Source organism: Leguminivora glycinivorella, chromosome 5 (assembly GCF_023078275.1).
Source record: "Leguminivora glycinivorella isolate SPB_JAAS2020 chromosome 5, LegGlyc_1.1, whole genome shotgun sequence".
Lineage (NCBI taxonomy): Eukaryota > Metazoa > Arthropoda > Insecta > Lepidoptera > Tortricidae > Leguminivora > Leguminivora glycinivorella.
In genome coordinates this window covers 10,593,283-10,621,043 of record NC_062975.1, presented here as the reverse complement: position 1 = coordinate 10,621,043, position 27,761 = coordinate 10,593,283, and the positions used below count along the sequence as shown (strand labels likewise).

Below are 27,761 nucleotides of genomic sequence, written 5' to 3'. Positions count from 1 at the left end.
CTACGTTGTCGCTTTGGTCAATTATTGGGCCGAAGTTTTTACCAATAAACAAAACATGTACACTTATCACGTACATTTAAACTGTTTTTAATAAGTACTAGTACTAGGCCATTACCAGCCAGATAATTTGTAAACACGTACGGGAATACAACGGCGCACTGATTCCTTTTAATCAAGATACTTATTGTTCGCTGCCCAAATAGACCAGTTATTTAATGTTTAGATTTTAATACTACCAAGTATTAAACTTTGGAATAGGTAATAATTAAAAACACCAGTTTTTAATTATTACCTATTCCAAAGTTTTTGCAATAAACAAAACATGTACGTACACTTCTCTGAAACCTTTTAATTACTATACCGGCTAGACAATTGGTGTATTACGCACGGGAATCTAACGGCGCATTGATCCTCCTAATCAAGTTATTTCACTGACAGACTTTGTCAAAATTAAACACCTCAAATATAGCCATGCAGCGTATTGAACGGTGAAGTTACAGCCAATATATAAAGGTTGGCGAGACCTCGAACTGTTTAGTCTGTGCTCGCGGCGCGCTGAACCGGTCGGCCTGACCCCGCTCGCAACCTTACTGCACTCACATGTAAGTTTAATGACAATAACATAAACAGTAATATAAAATATCCATCAAGATTAGGTAATAATATTAGTTATCACATATTATGGTGTGGGCGATAGGCTGGCGACTTGCCAACCCATCACATTCCATTTTCTTAAGCCTAGTGCAGTGGTACGAAAGCTTGAGCAGCTTGAAGTACTCTGCCTACCTCGTCTGGGAATACTAATGTGAGTATGTATGTATGTCTGTATTATTTGTTGTATTCTGTTACTAAAGAGTCTACGCTTCAAGTTAAGGTTCTTTCGATTAGCATTTGTGTCGCTTAATTTCAAACCAGGGTAAATCCGTTCTGCTTTAAGGTTGAATGTGTAAAAAATATAATATGATCTGAAAGTTAATCAAAGTTCTAGCAGTATGGATTTACCCAGTTTTGAAGTTAAGCGGCACATTTATAATCACAAGGGCTATTTATATTTTGTCACTGATATATCACTTTTAAAGGTTAACTGGTAGAGATTCTTCCCTTTTGTACTTACCTACTTAAAAGTTCCTAACTATATGATTATTAAGGGTTTGAATAATGACTACTAATATGTTAGTTTAAGATAAGGTGCGAATAAAATCGGAGTCATATATATGATCAATGATAGTGATGATGCGGATATCCAATGATGAAGGTACTCTGGTATATAACAGTGTGTAATTCTTTGGTGCAGTTATTATGACCGGAACAAAACGCATTAATGCGTTTCAGTGTGTGCCCAGTGTAGCTGAATCATTGTTTTGTATGGTGTTGTCATGATTTAGGAATGAAATGAGATTTGTTACCTATTTACTCTGTAAATTTTGCTGTTTTATGAAATACATTGTATACTTGTTTACGTTTAAATTACGAAAACATTGATGTGATATAGCCTGAATTTCACATCAATCCAGAGTTCCATTCCAGACAATCCAGTGACGGATTAGATCACAGGACTGGAAGTCTACTGGAATAGATGTGTGAGCTTTCGGCTCTAATCGTGATTTTTAATCGTGTAATATAATGATTAATGACTATTATGACATTAAGGCATATTAAATTAATCTCCAGTGACATGATCAACTGACAATGAAACTTGCACAAATTTAATATCGCTAAGTGGACATGGCTCTAAAAACCCCAGCCAAAAATTGTCATATTTTGGTGTAGATAATCACACAAATTTGGTAGGTATGGTAGTGTCGGGAAATAGTCGTTACTCAACTCGCTTCTTCCTTGAAAGGCCATTTAATAAGCATTCATTTTGCGCGTAGGAAACACCGCTATGTCACAGTTTAGTGGGAAAACACACTACGTAAGTGTACGGTTTTGGGTACAAACATAAGTAAGTACTTTAGTACCTAAGCACTACTACTTAATTTAAATACTAGGACAAAACAGCTTTTAATTATCAAATGGGTAAATTAGGTAGTAACTTTGAATGTTTATGAAATAAATGAGTCATTTAAAAATGCCTATTAAATTAACGAGTTTAATGTGCACATGTACTAATAAGCCATTACATTCTCATTAGGTATGCACTTGCCGTAAATTTTGCTGATTAATATTGATTTTGTTATCGTCCGTATTTTGCTTCGTTCCTTTGGTTAAAGTGTTAAAAGTGTGTATCAAAAATGAGTAATAACGAAATAAGAATTAATGCCAATGTTCCAATTATCCATAATTGCAGTCCCCGGCTAAAAACCTTATTTCTATAAAATAAAACCTTACTTCTACAGTGCTTCTAGAAAAGGCGGTCTTAATGGCTTAAAACAGAATCTACCTTTAGGCAAAGCAGGGACATGATTGTAATTTTTTCTAGTAATTATCCATACTAATATTATAAATGGAAAAGTGTTTGTGTCTGTTTGTTTGTCCGTCTTTCACAGCAAAACGGAGCGATGAATTGTTGAACTTGAAGGGACGGGGAGTGACATTCTCTCTAACGCGAGCGAAGTCGCCGGCAAAAACTAGTATTAAATAAAGGCTCCAATCGATGGTTTAGTAATAGTTAGGCATAAAGTGAATAATGAAGTAATATCAATCACCATCACGCGTGCCCCAGAAGTTCTCGAGCCGTCAACAACGGGGGGTTGTGCAACGCGTCACAGTTCCCAAGCTATCCGAATACATAACTAGACTGATCTGCCACGATAAGGAAGACTAGCTGTTGTAAAACCACCCAACTTGTCGTTTCCCAATAATAAGATCACAAGCCATCCGCAAAAACGTGAGCCAGCCATCTTTATTATGGAGTTGGCGTGGTGCTACACAATGCCGTCATTACCAAGTTACAACATCGCGAAGCTGGATGGTATTGATGGGTACCGCGCTATAAACAAAACACAAGGTTGCTATTTGACACCTCAGATAATAGTGGTTAGTTAACCTGGATGTCAATTGGCAGCCTTTGTAGCAAAACCGGTTAGGATACCCACTCATACCTATGCTGGCTACTTTACATAAACCACAAGTATTATAATTGCGAGTACTATTTAACTCGATTGCATCTGATTTGTTACAGAGGAAATATGCGGGCAATTAGTTTTATAATAGCCGCTGCGGTGCTCGCGATATGTAAAGCAGCATCCCCGCAACTTCGCTTCGCTTGGAAGCAAGTAGACTATGCCTGGGACACGCCTGCTGACAGAGAAAATGCCATAAAATCTGGACAATTTGTACAAGAACATAATTTAATTCTTGGTTTAGCAAGATGGAAAAATAAGCTTTTTATCACTGTTCCAAGATGGAAGAACGGAGTAGCTTCCTCGCTGAATTATGTGGATGTAGATGGAGCTCAAGACCAAATACTAAAGCCATATCCTTCACTGAAGGACAACTTGGTCCCAGACGATGCGAAGGAGCTCCCATCCAACAGTTCCATTATCTCCGTGTTCCGCGTGTATGTGGACCCCTGTGACAGACTGTGGGTTATGGATTCGGGACTTGCTGACATTTTTGGTGAGTCATATTTACGTAATTTTTTAATAGGCCCCGTTGTAAACAATAACGCAAACATTAATAGTGTCATAAGTACCTACTTACTTATAGTATTGATTGATTCTTGATTACCTATTTCATGGTCATTTATGTGAATCATTGAACTACAAACGTTATAAAAGAAAATGTTTTCCGTTATCATCCTTGCTTTTTATTCTCTGTTGGTACTATTAAGAGTCGTTTTACCTTAATACCTAATTATTAAGCCGTTGTTGTTACTTATAGTAATAATTACTCTAATTAGTCTAAAAGGAGTCATGGATGTAATAATTAGGAATATTAATCAATATGAGACAGTATAAGCAGTAATTAAGTCTCAGTTTCATTGACTTTACCAAGCCTCCGCATTACATTGCATTCGGGGAAACGTTTATTCGTCGATAAATCTCGCATGCGAGAGGGAGATTTTTTAAAGTAGATTTTATGTATAGGCACAGAATATATAATGGTACAAGTACAGAAGGCTCACTGCTTTGATGTTTACGAAATGCCGCCTTTTTAAATACCTACAAAATTCTTACAAAGAAACGAGCCGCACGTGCGCGGCGTCCGGCGATAGGGTTGCTGATTGAATTAATACTCATATAAAATGTTATACTATTATATTCAAGTCTTGGGTACTTTCTAGGTATATATACTGTATTTATATTTTTGTTCAAGTTCCAACATTACAAGCCTTATTGAACTTTTCGTGGGACTTAATTAGTAGTGATCTGTGTAAGAATGTCTATGGTATTTATTTTATTCATGATGTCTATTTAACTAAGTATTATTAGCCATCGACACGCGGACATCGCATATGAACCTTAAAAAAACTTTAAAGTAACAATAGAAAGTGCGAACGTGCATTCCGTGAGAACGCGCGTAGTAGGCCGCGAACTCGCGGCCGCCAGAATGTACTTGTAGCGCGGCGATAGAATCACGGAGTGAGCCGCCCTTGGTATAGGTAACTTACCGCTGGTGGGAAGGCAATCAACCAATCATAACTGCGATCCAATATTTAAAAAATATATCTAAATTTGTCATTTGCTACTACGACTTTAGCTGGAAGAGATCCCTTAAAGGGATAAGCTCGCCTTTGTACATAACCGTTATAATTATTCTCTGTGCATGTAATTTGTTCTGTACAATAAAGTGTTTACTACTACTACTACTACTTTGCTTAAGACCATTTTAGCCTTAGTGCGTTTTCACATAATCCGATCCGATATCGGATGTCGGACCGACATCCCATACATTACAGGCGCCATCTTGAATTTGTTTCCATTGAAATCCTTCCAAGATCCTATATCGGATCGAATAATATGAAAACGCACTGACACTTACAAGTATTTGTTTGATATGGCACTCATCTAAACAGCTGCCACTTATTACCAAAATTACAATTTAATGACAGACGACTAACCTTTGGCTCTACTAAATGCTTTTACAATTTGCAGGTGCCGGTAACCAGATTGCGGGCCCGTCTCTAGTGGTGTTCGATTTGAACACTGACCAGCTTCTTCATCGGTATTTCTTCAAAGTTTCCGATATGAAGGAGGATTCGTTCTTCGCCAACATCGTAAGTGTCACCTACTAAGTTGGTCAACACTTTTGAGAATAAATTCCTAATATAATAGTTATTGTACTTACCTACAAAGAGTTTTATAGCGTAGCCCACGAAGTTTTACAAGAATTTCTCGAGATTTCTGATGCAATCCACTAAAATTACCTCTACGTTTGGTTTTTATAGACGTACCTTTGCATAATATACATATAGCAATTCTGCATTGGGGATAATTTACCAGAAAATGCAAAATTAACTTACCGCAAATGTTGTGTTCCTGCCGGTGAGTAAAGCTGCCAGAGCTCAACGAGGGTACGGTGTGCTGGTGATGGAAGGACCTACGGAACTAAATTTGTTCCGTCTATTGTCCTTTGAGTCGTCTACAACCCCAAACCCTCCTTGGAACTTGTACACTCCTTTTTGCTGTATACTTATCACAGCAAAACGGAGTGTACAAGTTTCTAATGGGTTGGCAACGCGCATGTGACACTTCTTGAGTTGCAGGCGTCGATAGGTTACGGTGACCGCTTTTGATCAGGCGGATCGTATGATTGTTTGCCGCCGACGTAGTAAAAAACGTAAATGCTGTTCTTTAAAAATACCAAAGTCAAAAGTGTGCCGCAGATTTGAGGAGTTCAAGGCGGTTAAAAATTAAAGTACTGAAGTTAAATATATTGTTTTCTCAATGAGGTCAAAACACAGAACTTCTGTATCAGTATTATTTTTAACGTTAAATCTGTGGCATTCATGTGAATCGGAGCAACGTCGTAGCATGCCGGTTTCAATTTTATTTGTTCGCGAAAGCATTTCCATGTTTTTAACGAGCACATTTTAAATATAACCAACGGTACGTGACGTGTAAAAATATATTGACATCATACGGCTATATTGGTTACCTACTTCTTTGGAGTCCAGTACTCGTTTATCTTTTCAATTATCAGAACTTCAGTTACCTACACCTAAATGGCGTTATGGCGATTTAAAGTAGGTAGTGATCTAGAAATCAAAATCCTCAAAAAAATCGGGGAAATATTTTATTGTTTATTGAAATAACTGTCGTGTCAATGTCCATGTAAGTATTGACAGTACTGACAGTCACGCTAATTTTAATAATGTCGTACTTACACATAAGAATACTGGCTGAGACTTAATATTCTACAGGAGGTCACATATGAACGACATGTAATGATAATAATTTTATGAATGGTGAAAAAGTGAAGACATTGGATTTCACCTATTAATCTTAGTACGTAAGACCGGTAGATATATTATATAATTATAACAATAATTTCCAGGTAGTGGACGTAGACAAAGACACATGCGACAACGCTTTCGCGTACATTCCGGACCTGGGCGCATACGGAGTTGTAGTCTACAGTCTCAAGCAGAACGACTCCTGGCGAATTGCCCACCACTACTTCCACTTCGAACCCCTGGCTGGCCAGTACAAAGTCGGAGGCATCGAGTTCCAGTGGACCGATGGAGTATTCGCGCTTGCTCTGTCTGAGCCGAGGGAACAAGGGTAAGTTAAGTTCATTTTAATTGTACCTACTATTCTAAAGGAGGAACACACCTCTCTTTCTTTACTACTACTTCGAGCCCCTGGCTGACTAGTACAAGGTCGGTGGTATCATGTTCCTTCCAGTGGACCGATGGAGTATTCGCGCTGGCTTTGGCGTTGGCGTTGTCTGAGGGTATGTTTATTTTGACGGCCGAGCATTGCTGATTGTAGTAAGACTCATCTGGCCAAGTAGCCGAATGGCATTTCTCCGACGCCAAACGAAAGCGATACGCCGCTGGCTCTGTCGCGCCAATACGCAAGCGTGATAGAGATAGATATCTACTAGCGCTTCGTTTCGTGAGCGTTTCGTGAGCGGTTGTGCCATTCGGCTAGCCACCCTGGTATCAAGGTTCCATTCTTAAGTACGTATTCACCCAATAGCAAGATCAACCTTTAAAGTACCTTGTCCTATAATTTTATTTAAACATTAAAAGTTCTATCAGAAAATCTGATGTCTCTAAACGCCGTATCTTCAAAAGTGGCTTTGAGACGTCCTTTGTGTCTAACTAAACAATATAAGCTATCGAAGATCTGTCACGTAGTATTAGACCTTGCTTTTTACTGCACATGTTTGCTCAGTTACAATTCCATTCACTACTTATTATTAATAGTTTAATTTAATCTTTTATTTTCTTAAAATCCATGAGTAGGTACAGTCAGCTGCAGAGAAAAGTAGACCCTCTTGCATACAAATTTGTATGCAGGGGGTCTACTTTTCTCTGCAGCTGACTGTACGTGGTCGATCAAATGATTACACAAAACGCATAGCTATAAGAAACTACCTATTGTTATACCTATACTGTAATTAAGGAAATGCGTAGGCGTAGGTGCCAATCGATTACTTAAATGACCCAACAGCAAGGTACCTACGTCAAGATGTCGGTTTTCCTTAACGCTTGTGTTTAACAAACAAAAAACTAATTTTATTCAAGACGCAAAGCTGTTTCTCCGGAATCACGTTTTACACTTAGCAGGAAAAAGGACAACTTCATAAATTGGAATATTTTTAGAAAAGGTTCCAGTCAAACCAATTTTATGAGGGTACGAGGTATGAGGGTATCAAGATGTAAAACACTTGTCAAAGCTATTGTAATTTTTAAGGTATTGGTGTAGGCGAGTTAGGAGATATTTGGCATGTATGACTTTTCCACCGAAAAAAAAAACCGTTTTTATCAGAATTGCTGTTGAGATATAAAATGGAAACAACCTTATTTTACTTGAAGTGGAGGTCCTTCTGTCATGGATGGATAAGGTATTAAAATAGCAGTAATGTAACACCTCTATGTAAAAATGACACGCGATGAGTTCTTCCAGATTTAAGTAACCTCAGCGTGTATTTGTATAATAATATTTTAGTAAATTATATCTTCTCTAGAAAAGTAGAAGATTTATTCAAAACAGGTCTCAATGGCCGACATTGACCGCAAATTAAACCAACGGTACATTCAAAATTGGAGGTCAACGATTATTGCTGTTTTGATGCGATAAGATAGTAAGTTGTAGGTATGTATGTATGGCCAATTTTGCAACGATGTGAAGATTAATTGCTAATTTATTCCAATTATATCTTTCGAGAATATGTGATATATATTACAAGACTTTATGTAGCGTGACTTGAGAATAAAATATCAGCTTCTATCTGATGCTACAACATTTCATGAAATGAGTTCCTACAATCAGAGTTGTTCAACTGTTTTGTGTTGATATTTTTATAACGTGTGTATTAACAATAATTACTCGTATGACAAAAATACTAAGGATCTAGGGGCTTATTCGGTATCGTGTATCAGGAGATAGAAGTAATTTTTTTTTATTGCGATTATTTTTTGGCCTTTGTATAAAGAGTTGGCTGACTCCACTCTTTCTGAACACGATATTATGGGCTAGAATGTGCCATCGAGTTCTTACAACTTTTGTGACACTTCGTATATTACCTACATAAAGGTGTACCATTTTATTCTTCTACAGGTATCGGACAATGTTTTTCCACGCATTCTCGAGCACGAAGGAGTTCTGCGTGTCAACGGAGCTGCTGCGTAACTACACACACATCGATAAGCACGAGGCATTCCACGATTTCAAGGTTTGAATACTAAATGCTAGTAAAGCTCACAGATTGCAACATGTACTTTGCCTATTCAAGACCCGTTGATCCTCGAACAGAATTATAAGCCATTCTATTTTTCAATGCTAAAACTTCTGATCGTTTTTTATCTTAGTTTATTTTGGAATGTATTGTAAAGGTTGTTGGGTAGAAAAATTATTACATTATTGTAGTGTACTCCTAGACGTAGTACATAAAATAAATTTGTTGCAAATACTGAATCGTGTGCATATTAGAATAAAAGATTATGAATCGGTCGTCTCAGTCAACCGTTTCAATCGCGACTCCATAAGAAGGAAGGCCATATTTTTTTCATGTACTCTTTTGTTTCTATAGTTTTTCCTTATCAGAAAACCATACCAAAGTGATGTCAGTTCTTTTTGTTACAACTCGTATAATTATGAATAAAATAAGAGTTGCCTTTATCCAATAAAAGTGAAAATCGCTCGGTTGAGACTTTTTAATGCTCAAAAATATTTATAAGCAACAACAAATATGAACTACTTAATAATAATAAAAACAAAAACTATTTTGAAAAATATTGCATCTTGACTCTTCCTTATGAATTTTATTAAAATAAAACGCAACATGAAGGTTACAAATATACCTTCGTTTTACTGTGGTTCATGAAGGGAACGTGGTTAATTATTTGAAAGGTGAATTTGTGCTTCCGGTCTGCTTCGCAAAAAACTTGTCTGTGCGGCCTTTAACCATAACGGGCATATAGTTTAGTTATGTATAGGTAGATATCGTACAAATGGCAATGCACTTCACTTACCAAGCTGTCCAAGCATCCTTAGTGCGTTTTCACATTATCCGATCGGATGTCGGATGTAGAAAGGATTTCAAAGGCAAAAATCAAAGATGGCGGCTTAAATATATGGAATATCGGTCCTACATCCGATATCTGACCGCATAAAGTGAAAACGCACTTACGGCCCGATGCGAAAAAAGTTATGGAATAGATCTTCACACGGAGATATTGAATTTCTGCTATAAGCATAGTTCCAATTGAGCCATTAGCAGTTATGTTCAATGCTTGAGCCTCCTGTTGCTCAGCTCAGGCTGGCCTAATTACGAACCGACAACCATAATAACAAAACGCGTACAATCGCAAAATATGAGAGTTTTGAATGATTGACGGTTATTGTCACCGTTTTGATTTTTTGTCGAGCTCTCGATATTTCGACGCAGTTGCATGCATCATGATATTCATGATCACGGAAAACGGATATCGAGTGCTCGACAAAAATCAAAAATGTAATCACGATCTATATCCCGGCCAATATAAGTCTAATCGCAAAATAATGTCTTTCTAGCTTTTCACTATCACATTTTAATATTATGCTTATTTAAAAAAATCTACTATTTGTTTCAGCTGCTTGGTGACCGCGGAGAACGCACTCAGTCTTCGGCCAGCTTCTACGACCCCAAGACTAGTGTTCTCTTCTACACACAGGTACGTAATTAAATAGACCTTTTAGGGTCTTCTCCAGATTTATAAATCAGGAAAATTTATAAATCAATTTATAATCAGAGTGCTGGGCCACCAAGACGAATGATGAGAGAAGACTGCATGTGAATGAAATGAGAATGTTGCGATGGATGTGTGGTGTGACAAGACTGGATAGGATTCGGAATGAGTATATAAGAGGAAGTCTGAGAGTAGCGCCAGTGACAGAGAAGGTGAGAGGAAGTAGATTAGCATGGTATGGGCATGTAATGCGGAGGGATGAAAGCAATGTTATAAAACGAGTGGTAAATATGAAAGTGGATGGATACAATGGTAGTGGAAGCCCTAAGAAAAGATGGATGGAATGTGTGAACAATTATATGAGAGTGAAAGGCTGATAGAGAGGAATGGAGGAAAATGATCTGCGCCGACCCCAAATAATGGAAAAAGGGCAAGGGAATGATGATGAGGGTTTTCCCCGGATGTCAATATATATAAACATTAAGTGATTCTAAAAGCCAGATAAATGGACTAGAAGTTTTGAGGTTTTTTATATTTTTCCTCTCAAAGGCAACACAGAAATTTTACCTTAAATTTAAACTATCGTAAAATTTCCATACATTCGCCATTGCTGTCAGAATTCTCCTTTCGATTAGACGCCGTGAGCGGCTCATCGGAGGCAGACGTGTCGCCGGTCGCTCCGTGTTGACAATTAAATTTGACAAATATTTTGACAGAAAATAGTGTACGTACACGAAAAACCATACCAGTGTAAAACTGTGCTCAAAATAAATAGGGTAAATCAAATATGTCAGGTGAGATCCAATCTCATTTAAAGTTTAAAGGTGCATGGCTTGTGCATAAAAAATAAATAAAAATATATCACATTATTAAAGAAAATAACGAACACAACCGAATGAGTATTAATTATTTCATTCTAGTTCGGTTAAATTGAAAAAAGTTTCATGTTTTCTTTTACTCATTGGAATACATTTTCATTACGCTGGTATTAACAGTACGTCATTTTAAAAATATATATGACAGCACCTACGTCAAATTTTGTCAACCAAACTTCACAGGTTGTATGTAAACAATTACAATTTAATTTATCCATACATATTTAGATACTTATTAATCGATTCTTACTTAGAATAGAAAAAAAGGGAATGCGAGCGGGTATAGGTATAGTGCTTCTGGTTCAAATTTAATTGTATATATAAAACAATGTCTCAATTTCATTAAAGATTTACTCTGTGCATACCGCGAACACGTAACCGTAAGTTGAAAACAATAATAATTATAAAGTACCTAAATACATCGTTGTTTAGAAAGCGCTTGTTTTGAATGGCACTTCTCCACTCAACTAGATATTCATGGAATACCAGCTGGTGACCAGCATAAAATGACTATGAACGGCCGTGCAAAAATATCTGATTTTCTATAGGGGGCCATAAGTATATGACGACATGTTCCCGGCAAAAATTGGTGATGCTCCGTGACCGTCAAAAACATCGTCTCTCTTTCTAGCGTCTCGCGAGCGTAGCGTCGGGCCAACTGTATGGAAAAAGCCGCCGCGTCAGCCCGGCTTAGTCATACAGTTGGCCCGACGCTACGATCGCAAGACGGTAGATGTGAGAGGGTCCTTATCCGGATAAATATCTGATCGGGTCGCTTAAAATTTTTTGATTTGATTCCTTATAAAAACCTAAATTACACTCTCATCCGCATAAATATCTATCCATTGTTAAAGCAAATATATATCTTACGGGCTAGAAATCATTAATATGTAATTAATTTGCAATAACAAACCCTACTTAGTTGCCTTACAGCCGTAAGTTGTATGAGGTGATTTGACAGTTCATGAAAACGGTGTAGACTTATTGTCATTGGATATGTCTGTCTCATCTGTTTTTAAATTATGACAAGTAAACTTATTAGTCATACTTGTTATGGAGAATTTTTGGCCAAAAGCTGCACTTTTGGATGGAAGCAAGCCGCTTTGCATGGTGATAGTAGACATCATAGTAAACGATTTTTTCCGAGGATATCGAAATTTCATCCCTTAGGAAACCGAGCGTAGTGAGGTGTTTTATGAAAATAAAAAAATTCTATCTTTTTATTGTATCGTCCGATTTTGACAAAACGTATCTCAAATGAAAGATATTGCTTTATATAATTAAAAAAAAATGAAACAAAAATTATTTTAAAAAAAGTAAGAAAAAAATTAAAAAAAGTAAATTTACGTCTCGCACTGAATAACTTCAAATAATGACAGACAAATTTTGTACAATGTCGATATATGAGTTTTTTTAAATCAAAGACAGATAAATTCATAGTTGAAAACTAAAGACCACATCGAAATCGGATTAGCATTTCTTAAGATACAAGTTGCCAAAGTTGGGAAAATTTGCTTTATATAGCCACTTTGAAATTCCTTTGCCAGAAAGTCAGAAATAATATATATTTCTTACACAGAAAAGTACATAGTGATAGTAGAACTCAAAATAATGTAAAAAATTCCGAGGATATCATAATTTCATCCATTAGGACGACGAGCGTAGCGAGGTCTGTTACGAAAACCGAAAAAAAAATCTAATTTTTTTGTGCGTCGTCCGCTTTTGACAAAACATATTTCAGTTGAAAGGTATTGACTCATGTAACTTAAAAAAAATATTGAAAAAAATTGGGAAAAAAATGTAAAAGTTAAAAAAAAAACTTAAATTTTCGTATCACACTGAATAACTGTAAAAAACGGTAGACATGATGTATAATATCGATATATGAATTTTTTAAATTAAAGACAAATAGATTCATGATTATAAACTAAAAACCGAATCGAAATGTCTATTACCAATGCATACTTATAACTGTAAGAAAAATATAATGTTTCTGACTTTCTAGCTAAGGAATTTATAAGCGACCATATAAACAAACTAAGCCAACTTTGACAACTCGTATCTTAAAAACTACTGATCCGATTTCAATTCGGTTTTTAGTTTATAATCATGAATCTATTTGTCTTTAATTTAAAAAATTCATATATCGAGATTATACATCGTGTCTACCGTTTTTTGCAGTTATTCAGTGTGATACGAAAATTGAAGTTTTTTTAAAAAAAATCTTACATTTTTTTTCCAATTTTTTTTTCAATATTTTTTTTAAGTTACATAAAGCAATACCTTTCAATTGAAATATGTTTTGTCAAAATCGGACGACGTACAAAAAAACTAGATTTTTTTTTCGGTTTTCGTAACAGACCTCGCTACGCTCGTCGTCCTAAGGGATGAAATTATGATATCCTCGGAATTTTTTATTTTATTTTGAGTTCTGCTGTCACTATGTACTTTTCTGTGTAAGAAAAATATATTATTTCTGACTTTCTGGCAAAGGAATTTCAAAGTGGCCATATAAAGCAAATTTTCCCAACTTTGGCAACTTGTATCTTAAAAAATGCTAATCCGATTTCGATGCGGTTTTTAGTTTTCAACTACGAATTTATCTGTTTTTGATTTAAAAAACTCATATATCGACATTGTACATTTCGTCTGTCATTATTTGAAGTTATTCAGTGCGAGACGTAAATTTACTTTTTTTATTTTTTTTCTTACTTTTTTATAATTTTTTTTTAATTACATAAAGCTATACCTTTCATTTGAGATACGTTTTGTCAAAATCGGACGATACAATAAAAAAGATAGAATTTTTTTCATTTTCATAAAACACCTCGCTACGCTCGGCTTCCTAAGGAATGAAATTTCGATATCCTCGGAAAATATCGTTTACTAAGACGTCTACTATCACCATGCAAAGCGGCTCGCTTCCATCTAAAAGTGCAACTTTTTTTTTCATAACTAGTATGACTATATTGCAATGCAAATCTAGTATCAGAAGCCTTTATACAAGTTTTTATTCAACGTGCCTTGTTAGTAGGTATGTTAGTTTGAGTCAAAACGTAGAAGCTAAATTTGACCCACTTTCCGGTTTCCGATTGAGCTGAAATTTTGCACACATATGTAAATCAAGTGACAATGCAATATTATGGTATCATGGAGCTAATCTGATGATGGAGCAGAAAGGTGATCATAGGAACTCTGTTATGAAACGTCGTATCCCCATTGAGTCAGGGTTTTTTAGACATGTCTCGGAGAGCAATAGATGATTGTTGAATGAAAGGTAAAGTTGGCGATAATAGCTTGTGCCAAAAATGAAATTTTTGCAAAAAAAAACTTATTATAAATTGGGAGGTGTAATTTTTTATTATCTCTTAAATAGCATTAAGAAGAAAAACCGATCAAGAGCGCGTCAGTGTAGGGTTCCGTAGTTTCCGACATTTTACATAATGACAATTTAATAAATACCGTCTTTTGGGGTGAAAAGGGTTCCGGGGGTATATAATGTTATTATATTTCTAATATATAATGTTATTATATTTCTAATGTATATCGATGACCGTAGGCTCAAAGGGCGTAAGGGACAAAATACGATTTTTCAGGAGAGCCAAAAAACTATTTCTTTTTGAGAAAAAAAATCATAACTCTTTTATTTCTTTATAAATTTTGGTGCTTGTTTTTGATTTTTTCATGTATCTTTAAGTTCTTTTTTACTAAATAATAAGTATTGCGCTAAGTGGATTAATAACAGAGATAGATGTACGTTACGCCAAAAAAATTTGAGTTTTTGAAAAAATTTGTACGTTACGCCAAAAACAGCTATATTCAGTTCATGAATATTTAGGCGTATCGGACACAAATACTTGTTTTATGAGAACAATTTGGCGTAAGTGGTACACTATTCTTAACAATAATTTTGTAAAATCTGCGACAAATCTCATGCAAATTGCTATTTTACTGCGTATTTTTTTTATTATTATGTAATTAAGAGGGAATCATAAGTTGTTTATTTTGGAATTAATCAAATGAAAACTTCGCAATTAAATTACATTGTACGTTAAAATTGTCGTATATAGCACTGAGTTCCGTAGGCGGATCCACCAATGAATAAATAGTTATTTGTTTTACAAGGGGGCAAAGTAGTTGTTTAACCGCACGTGCCACTATTGATACCTGAGCTAGCGAAAGATTCCAATATTGAACCGCGAGCGTAGCGAGTGGTTCAAAAAGTGGAATCTTGAGCGTTGCGAGGGTATCAAGGCACGAAGGTTAAACAAACTTTGCCACCTAGTAAAACACAAAATTTTTCACCACACCAACACGAACAAAATACTAACTATAAAACATGAAAATAAATCAAATCCATCAATTTATTCAATATTTATCATTCAAAATCATCATTTATAGGTAAAATCTAGCAGCCAGATTAAGACATCGAGTTAATATTTGCATGAAATTACTTTGCCCCCTTGTGGATAAAATGCAATTTTGCTATCTGTTTTCAAATAGCAAAGAAAGTCTTTAACAGTTGGTGTGGTGAAAAATACTTTTTTCGAGGTTTTCGTAAACGATCGGTGCGATTTAGATGCCTCTTGTGGAGGCCGTTCTTAAAAAATAATGAAAAAGTATCAGTTATTGGTAAGTGCCTCCACAAAGCAATTTAAAGTTTTTTATTACATTTAAAAAAGTGTTTTGGAACTTACTTATTTAGTACTATATTGGTCATAACTCATAATGGTCATGATGTATTTAATTGTTTACTCTTTTTCTTAATGTTTCACTATGTTCAGCGGCAGTTTAATTCCTGTAGCGTTACTATAAATATCGACGAGGGTACATAGCAAAACATACAACGATAGATTTGTGGAGGCACTTCCCATTATTATTAATTTTTATATTTTTTACGTCATTTGCACCCTATAGAGCACCTATTCGCACCCATCGTTAAAAGATTTCTTAAATTAGAAAAATGATCCGCCCTGTAACGTACATGAGATTAGGGAGTTACGCCAAAACGCCCCAAAAATTTTTTTTAGCTTGGTGGATACGACAAAATGCTCTTTTAAACTTGGTAGAAATGACGATATTTTTTAGGGCGTATCGGACATTTTTTCAAAGGTATTGAGACGTTGAATATACCATTCGATAGAGAAAAAAAATCTGAGTATAACTGCATTCATAACTCATTTTCGCCATTTTGTCCCTTACGCCCTTTGAGCCTACGGTCATCGATATAATGTTACATATTCCTTCTATTTTCCGCAATCAAAGTAGGAAAATAATATATTTACAGTTTCATGTCTGTCAAAGTTGACGTTCAAATTTATTGGATTTTTACGTGTGATACTATACAGCACGACCACGGATGATTTTATTAATTCTGATGCGGTACAAAATCACGAAAAAAATGTACTTTTTTGTACTGACGTTTAAAAAAAATGTACCCTTATGATTTTGGAGTTTCGACATAGGGCCCGTGGTCGTGCTAGGTAGGTACTCCCTGGCACGACCACACTATATTTAATGAGATTTTAAATTTCTGTTGCAGTACAAATTCAGGAAAAAAAATGTACTTTTTTGTACTTACCTTTTAAAAAAAAATACCCTCATGGTTTTGGAGTTTTGACATGGGGTGTGATCGTGCTAGATAGGTGGTACTTCCTGGCACGACCACACTATATTTAATGATTTTTTAAATTTCTGTTGTGGTACAAATTCACGAAAAAAAATGTACTTTTCTGTACTTACCTTTTTATAAAAAGTACCCTCATGGTTTCGGAGTTTCGACACGGGTTGTGGTCGTGCTAGATAGGTACTCCCTGGCACGACCGCACTAAGTTTTTGAAGTTATTTACATAGTACAATTTCAAAACACTTGTTTAGTATTTATTTGACCATCAAATTAAACATAAATATAGTGTGGTCGTGCCAGGAGTCGTGCTAGGTGGTACTACCTATCTAGCACGACCACACCCCATGTCAAAACTCCGAAACCATGAGGGTATTTTTTTTTAAAAGGTAAGTACAAAAAAGTACATTTTTTTTCGTGAATTTGTACTGCAACAGAAATTTAAAATCTCATTAAATATAGTGTGGTCGTGCCAGGGAGTACCTACCTAGCACGACCCCGGGCCCTATGTCGAAACTCCAAAATCATAAGGGTACATTTTTTTTAAACGTCAGTACAAAAAAGTACATTTTTTTTCGTGAATTTGTACCGCATCAGAATTAATAAAATCATCCGTGGTCGTGCTGTATAGTATCACACATTTTTACTTATTTTAATCGTTCATTATCCTTTTGAATGTGTATACACTTCTAAAGTTTATGTATAACAGAAAATCATAAGACATATTTTCATTTTTATAATGGTTTTCATGAAGAAAGCGATGCAACTGTGTTGGGAGAATTTTTACGGGATGAATAAATATCCGCGGCCTGAGGGGTGAATGGGATCAGGAATGGGGGGAATCGGGTCGCAAAGGGGTGAATAGGTTTACGAAGGGGGGATTAGGGTCGGATGAGGGGTGAATTGGGATGTATGGTCAATGCTTGTCACATTGTATAAAAGATATATAACTTGTTACCTAAAGTGATATTTTTATGAATGACCTCTCTGTATATGGACGCAATTTATACGTCAATGTATTGCTTCGTAGTTAGACTAAATACAAGAAATTAACACTTAGAAATATTAATCACACTTCTGTCAACCTCTACGTTTCTACTTAAGTCCGCAAAAATCACCCATGGTTGCTATAATATAAACGGATTACTTTAAAATAAAAATCATAAGTATGAAACTATGTTACAACTAGGGAAGAAATAAAATTATTTTTAACCGACTTCAAAAAAGGAGGAGGTTCTCAATTCGACTGAATGTTTTTTTTTTGTATGTATGTTACTCGATATCTCCGAGATTGTGGACCGATTTTCAAATTTTTTTTTTTTGATCGTACGGGTATAACCCCTAGATGGTCCCATTGGCACCAAGTCGGGGTCTGATGATGGGATCCTGGAGAAATCGAGGGAAATCTTCAAATGTTATAGGCACATGTAATGTTTTTAGTGTATTTTTCAAAGGTACACCAGTATTTACGCCTGATGGTAATAATTTTATGTGGCTGAGCTGATAATGGAAGGTCAACTCCTCAATGGTTAGGAGTTAAAGGATAATTCTTTCACCAGTGTGCATATATTCGGACTGATACATATAATATCAATAGGAACCACTAAAAATCAACAAATAAATAAACTTTTTACCAAAAAAAAATAAAACTGCCTTCAAAAATAAGCGCGTTACAAAACACGTAGAAACTAAAAAGCAAAAAATAATAAACCTTTGAATTCAGATTTCTTATCGTATTGCAATAATCTAAACATCCAAATTATAAACAAATCAATTATTTTTGGAGTCGGTACCAGCCTGTGTATGGTTGGGTGGGGCAAACAGGCAATAGCAAGGCGACGAACAGGTCTGGTACCGACTACAAAAATAATTGATTTGTTTATAATTTGGATGTTTAGATTATTGCAATACGATAAGAAATCTGAATTCAAAGGTTTATTATTTTTTGCTTTTTAGTTTCTCCGTGTTTTGTAACGCGCTTATTTTTGAAGGCGGTTTTTTTTTGTTAAAAAGTTTATTTTATTGAATAATTTTTGATTTGTTCTTTTTCAAGTTCATATAAATAATAAATTTTCAATTCGCTCAAAGGTTGGATGAGATCCCTTATAGGGATAAGATCGCCTTTGTACGTCATAACTATACTGTATTTTTATGTCCTAACTTGTCTTATGTACAATAAAGTGTCCACATACATACATACATATATTTAAATAGATATCATACACGAAAGAAAAAAACGACAAGGCCCACGGTGGCTGAGCCGGAAATCGAACCCGGGCCTTCAGCTTACGCAGCTAACGTTATTACCACTAGGCCACCAGGCCAGGTTAAAAAAACCGGCCAAATGAGAATCTATTTTCGCACAATTGTAAAACTAAATTATTTTTACTAGTTACCTCCAAAATACCAATTAAAATTGGGCTACATAGTACATCGTTTTCTGAAGATTTTGGGTTCATGGGGTCGGAACGGGTATAAACTAACGTAATTTATTGTGAATATGGCCAAAACCGACTTTTGAACGTCGATAGCAGTTTTTTTATATGTGCCATGATAATTTTTTACACAAAAAATCTTCCGACAGTGTGAACTTTGGTTTGTCTTTAAAAATATGACGTTTTATTTAGTAATTTTCGCTCACCCTAACGTTGGGGTGAATAGGGTCGGGAAGGGGGTGAATAGGGAAAAGTGATAGGGTTGACTCTTTCGGATTGCGAACAAAATATGACCTGTCACGAGCATATTATATTTATTTGACCAAAAAAATAAGGATTTAATATGTTATGAGTAGTCGGTAATGAAATCTACACATATCATAACGCTTAACCAACCTCTATAGTTAGATGGTGCTCTGACGCGGTGAATAAGTAAGTATGGTCGTGGGCAGTGCGGATAACGTGTCAAAATAAAAGCATAGTTTGTTGCTATTTTTCATGTTTAAATAAACGTCTAAACTAACGAAGTGGGTATTAAAGTAAAAGGTTCACAGTGAATATTAGCTTGCCAGAAATGTGTTTATCTATACCATTGTATTGAATTTTGTATCATAAAGTCAAACTAGGTATTTACTACTAATGATTTACTCTGTGGGGTGTCTTTGATCACTTGCATAGGGTAACATTGACCATAATGACACATAGTTGATTATTGTCTGATTATGTCACGGTACTTGTTGAGTTGAGGCTGATAATTGGATCTCTTCTTATGATAAATATTGAAACAATTGCAAATAAAGTTGGTTTTTTGAAGATGGTAATTTTTATTCTTGATCAAAGTAACCTCAAAATAGCGTTAAAGAGTTGTAATATTTGACTCTGCGAACCATTTTTTTTATCTTTTCTTGAGATAAAATACTTTTGTAAGGAATTACATTCGATTATCATTAAAAAAAATATAGTGTATCAAAGTAACCCCAATGTCAGTTTAAGTTTGATCACATCTTTTTTTTTTCTGCGTACATTATTTTATTTATTTATTTATTCTTTATTGCACATAAAACACTAAGTACAAATGGTGGACATAATGCCTTAAGGCCTTCTCTACCAGTCAACCACTGGGTTAAAAAGAAACATTTGATACGTGCAGGCATCGTGACAGAAAACAATAATCCTGATATCACTTATTTTGTTACCTTTTTATATTTTTAGCAGGAAAAGACTTAAAAAGTTGATGGTCCCATTTTTTTTCTTTCTTAATTACGTTACGTTGACCAATTTTGGAATTTATAGTTCTCTTACTCCTACATTTAATGGGTAAAAATACCCATTAAATGTAGAAACTAGAGAAATTTAAATTCCCAAATCGGTCAATGTAACCCCAGTTTACGGTAGACACCGTCAACCTATTCTAATAATTATCTTTTTATTTGAAAGAAAATTCGTTACGATACTAAAATATGCAATCTAAGATAAAAATGCTTTTCATATAGTTACAAACTTAGTTCAGATTTTTTTTGTACAACTTTTAAAAATTGTTCTACATATCAAGTTCAAAATAATTTTCCTAAAAAGTCTTATTAAAATTCTGCTTTTGAGATTTTTTTATATTTGAGAAAACAGCCCTTATGGCCTGAAATACGGCATACGGAAGTGATATTGACATTGACATATGCTTTTTCGTATTTTGATGGTATTTTGACTGCACTGTATTTTTTGCCATGCTAATTTGAACCTTATCTTCGAGCGATGTTTTTTAATTTTCAATTACATCACAGATGTTTATGACATGACATCTAGGTATTTAGCCATTTAAAAGAAACTACAAGGGGCTTTACAGACGTGGCGACTGCAACTGGTACAGGGCCTAAGCCATAATTTAAAATTATATTGTGATTTTTATATGTATTTGTGTTTTATTTAATACTAAGTATGAGTTTCAACATTTTCAACTCAAGGAACTGAAATTAAGAGAAGAGACTCGGAAATTGGGTAAGATCAAGAGTCTGATGCAGATGGCGATGGCGGTATCGGTATTGGATAAGATATGGGTCGATATTCCTTGTGTTTCTTTGTGTCTCTGACTTGACTGCTACTAGCTCTGTACTCTATTCATTAGGTTTAATTTTATACACATGCTTTATTTTTGTATTAAAATAAATGATAAAAAACCTAACGACCAAAAAGAATAAAGAAAATATCTGATAGTCTTTAATACAACCCGTATATACGTAATGCGCAGCACAGGCAGGCAATTATGGTCGCGTGATAAATGATAAAACATCAGGCTGTCCCTATCGCACTATTTGTAAGTGCGATAGGGACGGCCTGATATTTTATCGTCTATCGCGCGACCATGCTTCCGTACAGGCCTCTGAAGACCTGCAGGGCAATCATGGTCGCGCGATAAATGATAAAACATCGTGCCGTCCCTATCGCACTTACAAATAGTGCGATAGGGACAGCCTGATGTTTTATCATTTATCACGCGACCATAATTGTCTGCCTGGAGGTATCGGCCTTCACACGCGTCTTTGATTAATGTTTTGCAGAGATAGGCAGGCTGACGATTTTTTATCTAAATGTAGAAAAGTAACGCAAAATGAAGTGCAAAGTAATTTGAAATACACCTAGGTAAACAATCAACTGAGTAAGGAACGTTATCTACATATTTAGGTACTTAAGTAAATTAAATTCACATGAGACATGAACAGAGGAGGAAAGCTAGATTACACGGATTTTATCTCTGTCTGCTTATAAGCGAACCTTTTTACAGTTTTAATTTTTCAAAGGAGGTCAGTAGTTAACTACAAACTCAAAATAACGCCCGTAAAAAAATTAAGGGTCACTGACCTTTCACAGTAAATTGAGGTAGTGTGAGTGAAGGGTGTTTGTGTGTGTAATGGGGTAATTTGACAGATTCTGAAAATTCTCCCTGCTCTACCCCCTCACTTCACTAGAGTCGGTTGCAAAGTATTTTTACTCCGTTTGCAAAAATAAATCTAATTACCTACTTATGATTAGGTACTTACGAATGCAAGTTCTATCCGATAAATTCACAGTCGCAGTTTTTCCCGCGATGCCATTGACAATGACATTGAAAGATGTAAATGGTGCAGTTTTATGCAAATAGTGATTTTAGTTACGGTCGTCGTGCACAGTTTTATTTTTGTTTTATTATAATTTTCGTGGTTACTAAGTAAAGTAAGTGTGCAGGTACACATATAATCATGTGCATTTACGTTTCTACGTAAACCTAGCAAACTTCTAACTGTTACGTTATACGACACTGGCAATGCGATATTTGGGTGCAGGTGTGGCAGTCCGTGTCACACAGTGTTATAAAACATTTATAACAGCCTATGTGGGAGCATCATTACTCTCACGGTGAGCGTCAGTACGAAATTAAGATAAATCATAAAAGTCGACTAAAGCGAAGGCACTACCCGTGGTAAGCACTAAGTACCCTTCGTAAGCGCTTCATAGCTAGCTGTCTCTATCGGTCTGTGGTGGCGTGACAGAGCCAGACTGCGTTTCTGAGGTTTTGATCGTCACGTAGCATGACTAGGCCGGTAGTCTTGCACTTAGCGAATATCGTTAAATAATTAACGTATTCAATTGATAATGATAACAATATTTCAAAAGAGACAATCTGTTATCAGGTGAACAGAGACGGCGTAGGCTGTTGGAACGTGAACAAGCCCTACACGCCGGAGACCAACCCTCTGCTCTTCAGCGACCCTATTCTTTACGAATTCCCCAACGACTTGAAGGTAAGAATTCATCTTTAGCAAAATAATATGAGATGTTGGATCGTTTGACAGCCCTACTTACCTTCATGCTAAAGGTAGTTTTTCAGTGACCCTATTATCTATGAGTTTTGTTCACAACGGTTTGACGGCACACCATATTTAACATGGACAAAGTTGCGATAGCAAGCAAGTTATGCAATGCATGTCGGAAATTATCCCCTTTATTTCAGTTACTTACCCCATTTTATGTTCTAAAATGACTGTAAAGGAGTCACTTGATAATAATAAAAGCGTTTGATGTTTGAACCAAAACAACCCCTACTCACAGAAGAAAATTCGTTGCTGTTCAGTGACCACACTCTTAAAAAGTCCGGTTCAAAGTGGCTTCCTTTTTATACCACGACAATAACAAAACAATCCTCAAATTATTTGTGTTTGGATCACAGGTGGATGATGAAGGCACGCTTTGGCTGCTCACTGACAAGCTGCCGCGGTTCCTGTACAAGTCTCTGGACCCCAACGAAGTCAACTTCAGGATATTCAGCATCAACACCACGGAAGCCATCGCTGGCACCGCCTGCCAATAATCCTACTTCACAGTTGTACCAGTGTACACCGATTTATAGCGTGTAATCCAACTTCGAACAAAACATGTAAGGATCTTGGGTAGAAACAAAAGACACGCGACCTAAGCGGCTAATGTGTTTCAGATTTTGAATTTCGAATGAAAATAATAAATTTTTCGAAGTTGGACTACTGGGTCTAAAATACTTATTCCTTATAGGTACATACTGTGATTGTTTTTTTGGTCTTTTTTATATTTTTTCCAGAGACTTTCGAACGGCGTCGAAATTAATCAAACATCCGTTGCTCTTATATTTGAATACGTAGTAATTATATTTTTGTCTAAAGTCTGCAGCGGGTTTGATACGTAGTTTATCTTTTACGGGATGATAACACGAATTCAATCGAGTTACATCATTCTTCTCTATTAGTAGGCAGCCCTATATTTTACAACATAACAGGTATAGTTTTCATTGGCTCTTTATCTTAGGACAAAGGTAAATTACTTGTGCACTGTTGTATGCTATCAAGGTAGCTTTGATCTCGATACCATCTGAATTGAAATAAAAACTTATGATTTTCCTATCGCTTGTTAATAGGTACATATGTGAGGTTGACGTCAAAATATGTGTACTACTTATTTCGCACATTTCTTCGTATTGTTGAGAAATTAAGTATTTAACCAATATATGCCCATAGGGTCGTTTTCGACCCACTGCTGAAAACACGCCACTACTCATTAAAATAAGTAGGAGACTGAGGTTGTCACCTCAAAAAATAGGGAAAAATATAAGTGTTGGGCACATATGGGTTAAATAAAAGAGGCCGTTGAAAAGACTTCGTTTTTAAGGAAAAGCTTTCAAGTTATTCTCCAAGACGAAGCGGAACAAATACGGGCACAAATCTTTGATGTCTACTTTACATAGGTACCCAAGATTGATTTCAATATTATGATTTATGAATTAGTACTTATCATCAGACTTTTGTTTTATGAAATTATGTAACACATTTACTTGTTCAGCAAAAGGTGCCCGTGATGTTAAATAAAGAGTTGTTATTGTTTTATGACAGCACAACACTCATATTTTACGTAGATATAGCATAATTTAATTAAGTAGTATAGTCCAAATAAAGTCAAGTTATGATAAATGTAAGTGAAGTTTTTTTACTTAATATATGTAGTATAACTCTTCCTTCTGGTTGTGAACTGAACATTGTGTAAATCGATTTCTGAAAAACTCGGGTCTCTGAACCTAGCGTCGCTTAATCAAGATAATTCATAAATAAGTTACTTACTGTGCTTAGCTTCGTCTTCTTCGTCAGCAGATTCGTCTTCTTCAGAGAGATTTCAAAATTTCAGCGGTATTCCAATATTATTGTATGAAATCTTGAGCGAAGTGATTAGGAGACAGTATGAACTAATAGGTAAATAATTAAAGTGAATTAAATAGTTTGTAGTTGTGTGTTCTGTAGCACATCTTGAGCACATCTAATTGTAATTATCGACGAGTTACACCGTTACACAAAGGTTTTTTTCATTGACATGACAGTTGTCAGCGTGCCATAATATCCACGCCTTGTCTCACTAGCCAGTTACATAGGTTAGTAACCTACAGACAAACTTAAAAAAGTATTTACTATTTATAGAAAAAAGGTTAGTACTGAAAGGAAATGTAGCACAGTAGAGCCACCAATAGGTACTCTAATTTTCTATCCACGCGCGCATCCTCAAACATCCCAGATGCGCTGCAGCTGATGGCAACAGTGCCTTACTATTTATAACCAATTTTCACCATTAGGTGCCTAAATATATAAGTGTAAATAAGAAATAAACGAATAAGGATAGTAATTAGCCAGGGCTCCACTGAAGTCCAGCGCTGTGACACCATCAGTGCCAGAGCACATGTTCAGTGGTCTCCTGTTGCAGCCACAAGCCAACCCTATGTAACTGATTTTGTACTGTTTAGTAAGTATTTAAGTGTCATATTCTTTTTCACCACACCAACTGGTAACGGCTTACTTTGCTATTCGACAACAGATAGCAAAATTGCATTTTATCCACAAGAGTGCAAAGTAATTTCATACAAATTTTAACGTGATGTCTTAAGCTGGCTGGTAGAATTTACCTGTAAATGATGATTTTTAATCATAAATATTGAATAAATTGATGGATTTGATTTAGTTTGATGGTTAATAGTCAATAATTTGTTTGTGTTGGTGTGGTGAAAAATGTTGTGTTTCACTCGGTGGCAAAGTTGGTTTAACCTTCGTGCCTTGAAACCCTCGCAACGCTCAAGATTCCACTTTTTGAACCACTATCGCTACGCTCGCGGTTCAATATTGAAATCTTTCGCTTGCTCGGGTATCAATATTGGCACGTGCGGTTAAACAACTACTTTGCCCCCTTGTAAAACAATAGTTATTTGTTATACAAGGGGGCAAAGTTGTATTTTAACGTCGAGTGTGGAATTGAAAAACGAGCAAGTGAAAGGATTCTATAGTTGAACCACGAGCGAAGCGAGTGGTTCGAGAATAGAATCCTGAACTTGCGAGTTTTTTAACACATGAGAAGTAAAATACATTTGCACCCGAGTGTAACACAAAACTTTTCCCCTCATTATAGCGAGGAAACTACAACGCAAAAAATGCGTTTTTCACTGCTTCCAGTAGTTTCACAGGTGGTAAATCATCTTTATTACTAGATTCACCTACTTTTATCAATTTTAATGCAGTTAATTTGACTTTATTCAAGGTCAAATTACTGTACCCACTAGTGGATAAAATGCGTTTTTACCCGCTGGTATTGAAAGACAAAACACGTGTTTCCGAGCTAGTGAGGGGAAAATAAATATTTTTTTGTTGCAATAAACGACTTTTCTTTCTTTTCATTTTGTAACACCGACTACTAAGGTCCGACCGAGAACGATATTTTTGTCTCGGCCGAGAACGAGACCGAGACCGAGATTCAATTTGGTTCTCGGCCGAGACCGAGACCGAGACCGAGAATTTGTAAAACAGTAAAAAATATGCCATTTTCACAAAAAAATGTTTTCATATTCGAAATTCGCCTATTAACCAGGAAACTAAGAGTATGTTGGGTCCTGCTTAGTGTTTGGTTCTGCAACTACCCAAACCTACCCGCACTCCTTACCTATTTACCGTAGCAAAATAGACTACGTCAGTGACAAAAACAACTATACGGCTCGCCCGGTGGTAAGCAGTCGCCATAGCCTATAGAGGCATGCAATTTCAGAGGTTTTACACGCACGTTTAATACCCTGATTTTTTGTGACTTTTTGCAAGAAATCATAAAACAGGTTGTCGAATCGTGTTTTCTACGGGTAGTTTCCACACACATCAAAGTTGTCGTAAATATTTTACACTATTTTATGAATTATACCTAGGTATTTGTTTGTTTTTGGCTTAAAATACCGATAACGACCCTACCAAAATCACTAAAATCGGGATACCAAACGGGCGATGTAACAAACTGAAAGCTAAAAACCGCAGTCTCGGTTTTGCCGAGAATCTCGGCCCATTTTGGCCGAGAACCGAGACCGAGATCTCGGCCCGATTTTCGGCCGAGAATGCCGAGACCGAGACCGAGATCTCGGTCGGACCTTACCGACTACTAGTGAATTACTGTACTGGCCCCGTAGCCGAATGGCATTTCTCCGACGCCAAACGAAAGCGATACGCCGCTGGCTCTGTCGCGCCAGTACGCAAGCGCGATAGAGATAGATATCTACTAGCGCTTCGTTTCGTGAGCGTTTCGTGAGCGATTGTGCCATTCGGCTAGCCACCCTGTGCGGATTTGCTATGTTACAAATCAAGGCGCACTCACACACCAGAATCTAGACCTATATTTAGACAATATTACGTTACCATAAAAATTTCGGTGCTTTCTTTCCAATAATTTATTTAATCTCTCATGGAGATGAATTTGAATGATGAATTTCATCTCTCTCTATATCTGATGATTAGTTAGTTTGATGAGAATGGTGCACAATTACCCATTTTCATCAAACTAACTAAGTACGTTATTTAACCATTGCCATGATCATCACATTAACGAAGAGATGTACAGAGATTTGGGCTTTGATGAAATAACATTTAAGACAAATAATAATTAATTAAGTCATGTCCTGGAGCGTTATTCGACAAGGCACAACTGGACTTTCCTGCACGGGAATCATGGTCGCGCGATAGACGATAAAATATCAGGCC

At 35.9% G+C, this 27,761-nt stretch overlaps 1 protein-coding gene across 1 annotated transcript; it reads left to right on the top strand.

Annotated features, from left to right (window-relative positions):
- The first annotated feature begins 458 nt into the window (after positions 1–458).
- Positions 459–23,779, top strand: LOC125226352 (protein yellow-like). The gene is made up of 8 exons (XM_048130312.1): positions 459–602; positions 3,125–3,561; positions 5,040–5,161; positions 6,442–6,668; positions 8,676–8,790; positions 10,190–10,270; positions 22,881–22,991; positions 23,417–23,779. Exons 2-8 carry the CDS (start codon positions 3,132–3,134, stop codon positions 23,555–23,557), a joined length of 1,227 nt encoding a protein of 408 aa, XP_047986269.1. The 5' UTR covers positions 459–602; positions 3,125–3,131; the 3' UTR covers positions 23,558–23,779.
- The last annotated feature ends 3,982 nt before the right edge of the window (positions 23,780–27,761 follow it).

What these genes read in the sequence shown, in the direction of transcription:
- LOC125226352 (XM_048130312.1), top strand. Translation starts at nt 3,132, where the DNA reads ATGCGGGCAATTAGTTTTATAATAGCCGCTGCGGTGCTCGCGATATGT. An exon ending in GGGACTTGCTGACATTTTTG is followed by an intron (nt 3,562 to 5,039) that starts GTGAGTCATATT and finishes TACAATTTGCAG; the next exon opens with GTGCCGGTAACCAGATTGCG. An exon ending in AGGCATTCCACGATTTCAAG is followed by an intron (nt 8,791 to 10,189) that starts GTTTGAATACTA and finishes TATTTGTTTCAG; the next exon opens with CTGCTTGGTGACCGCGGAGA.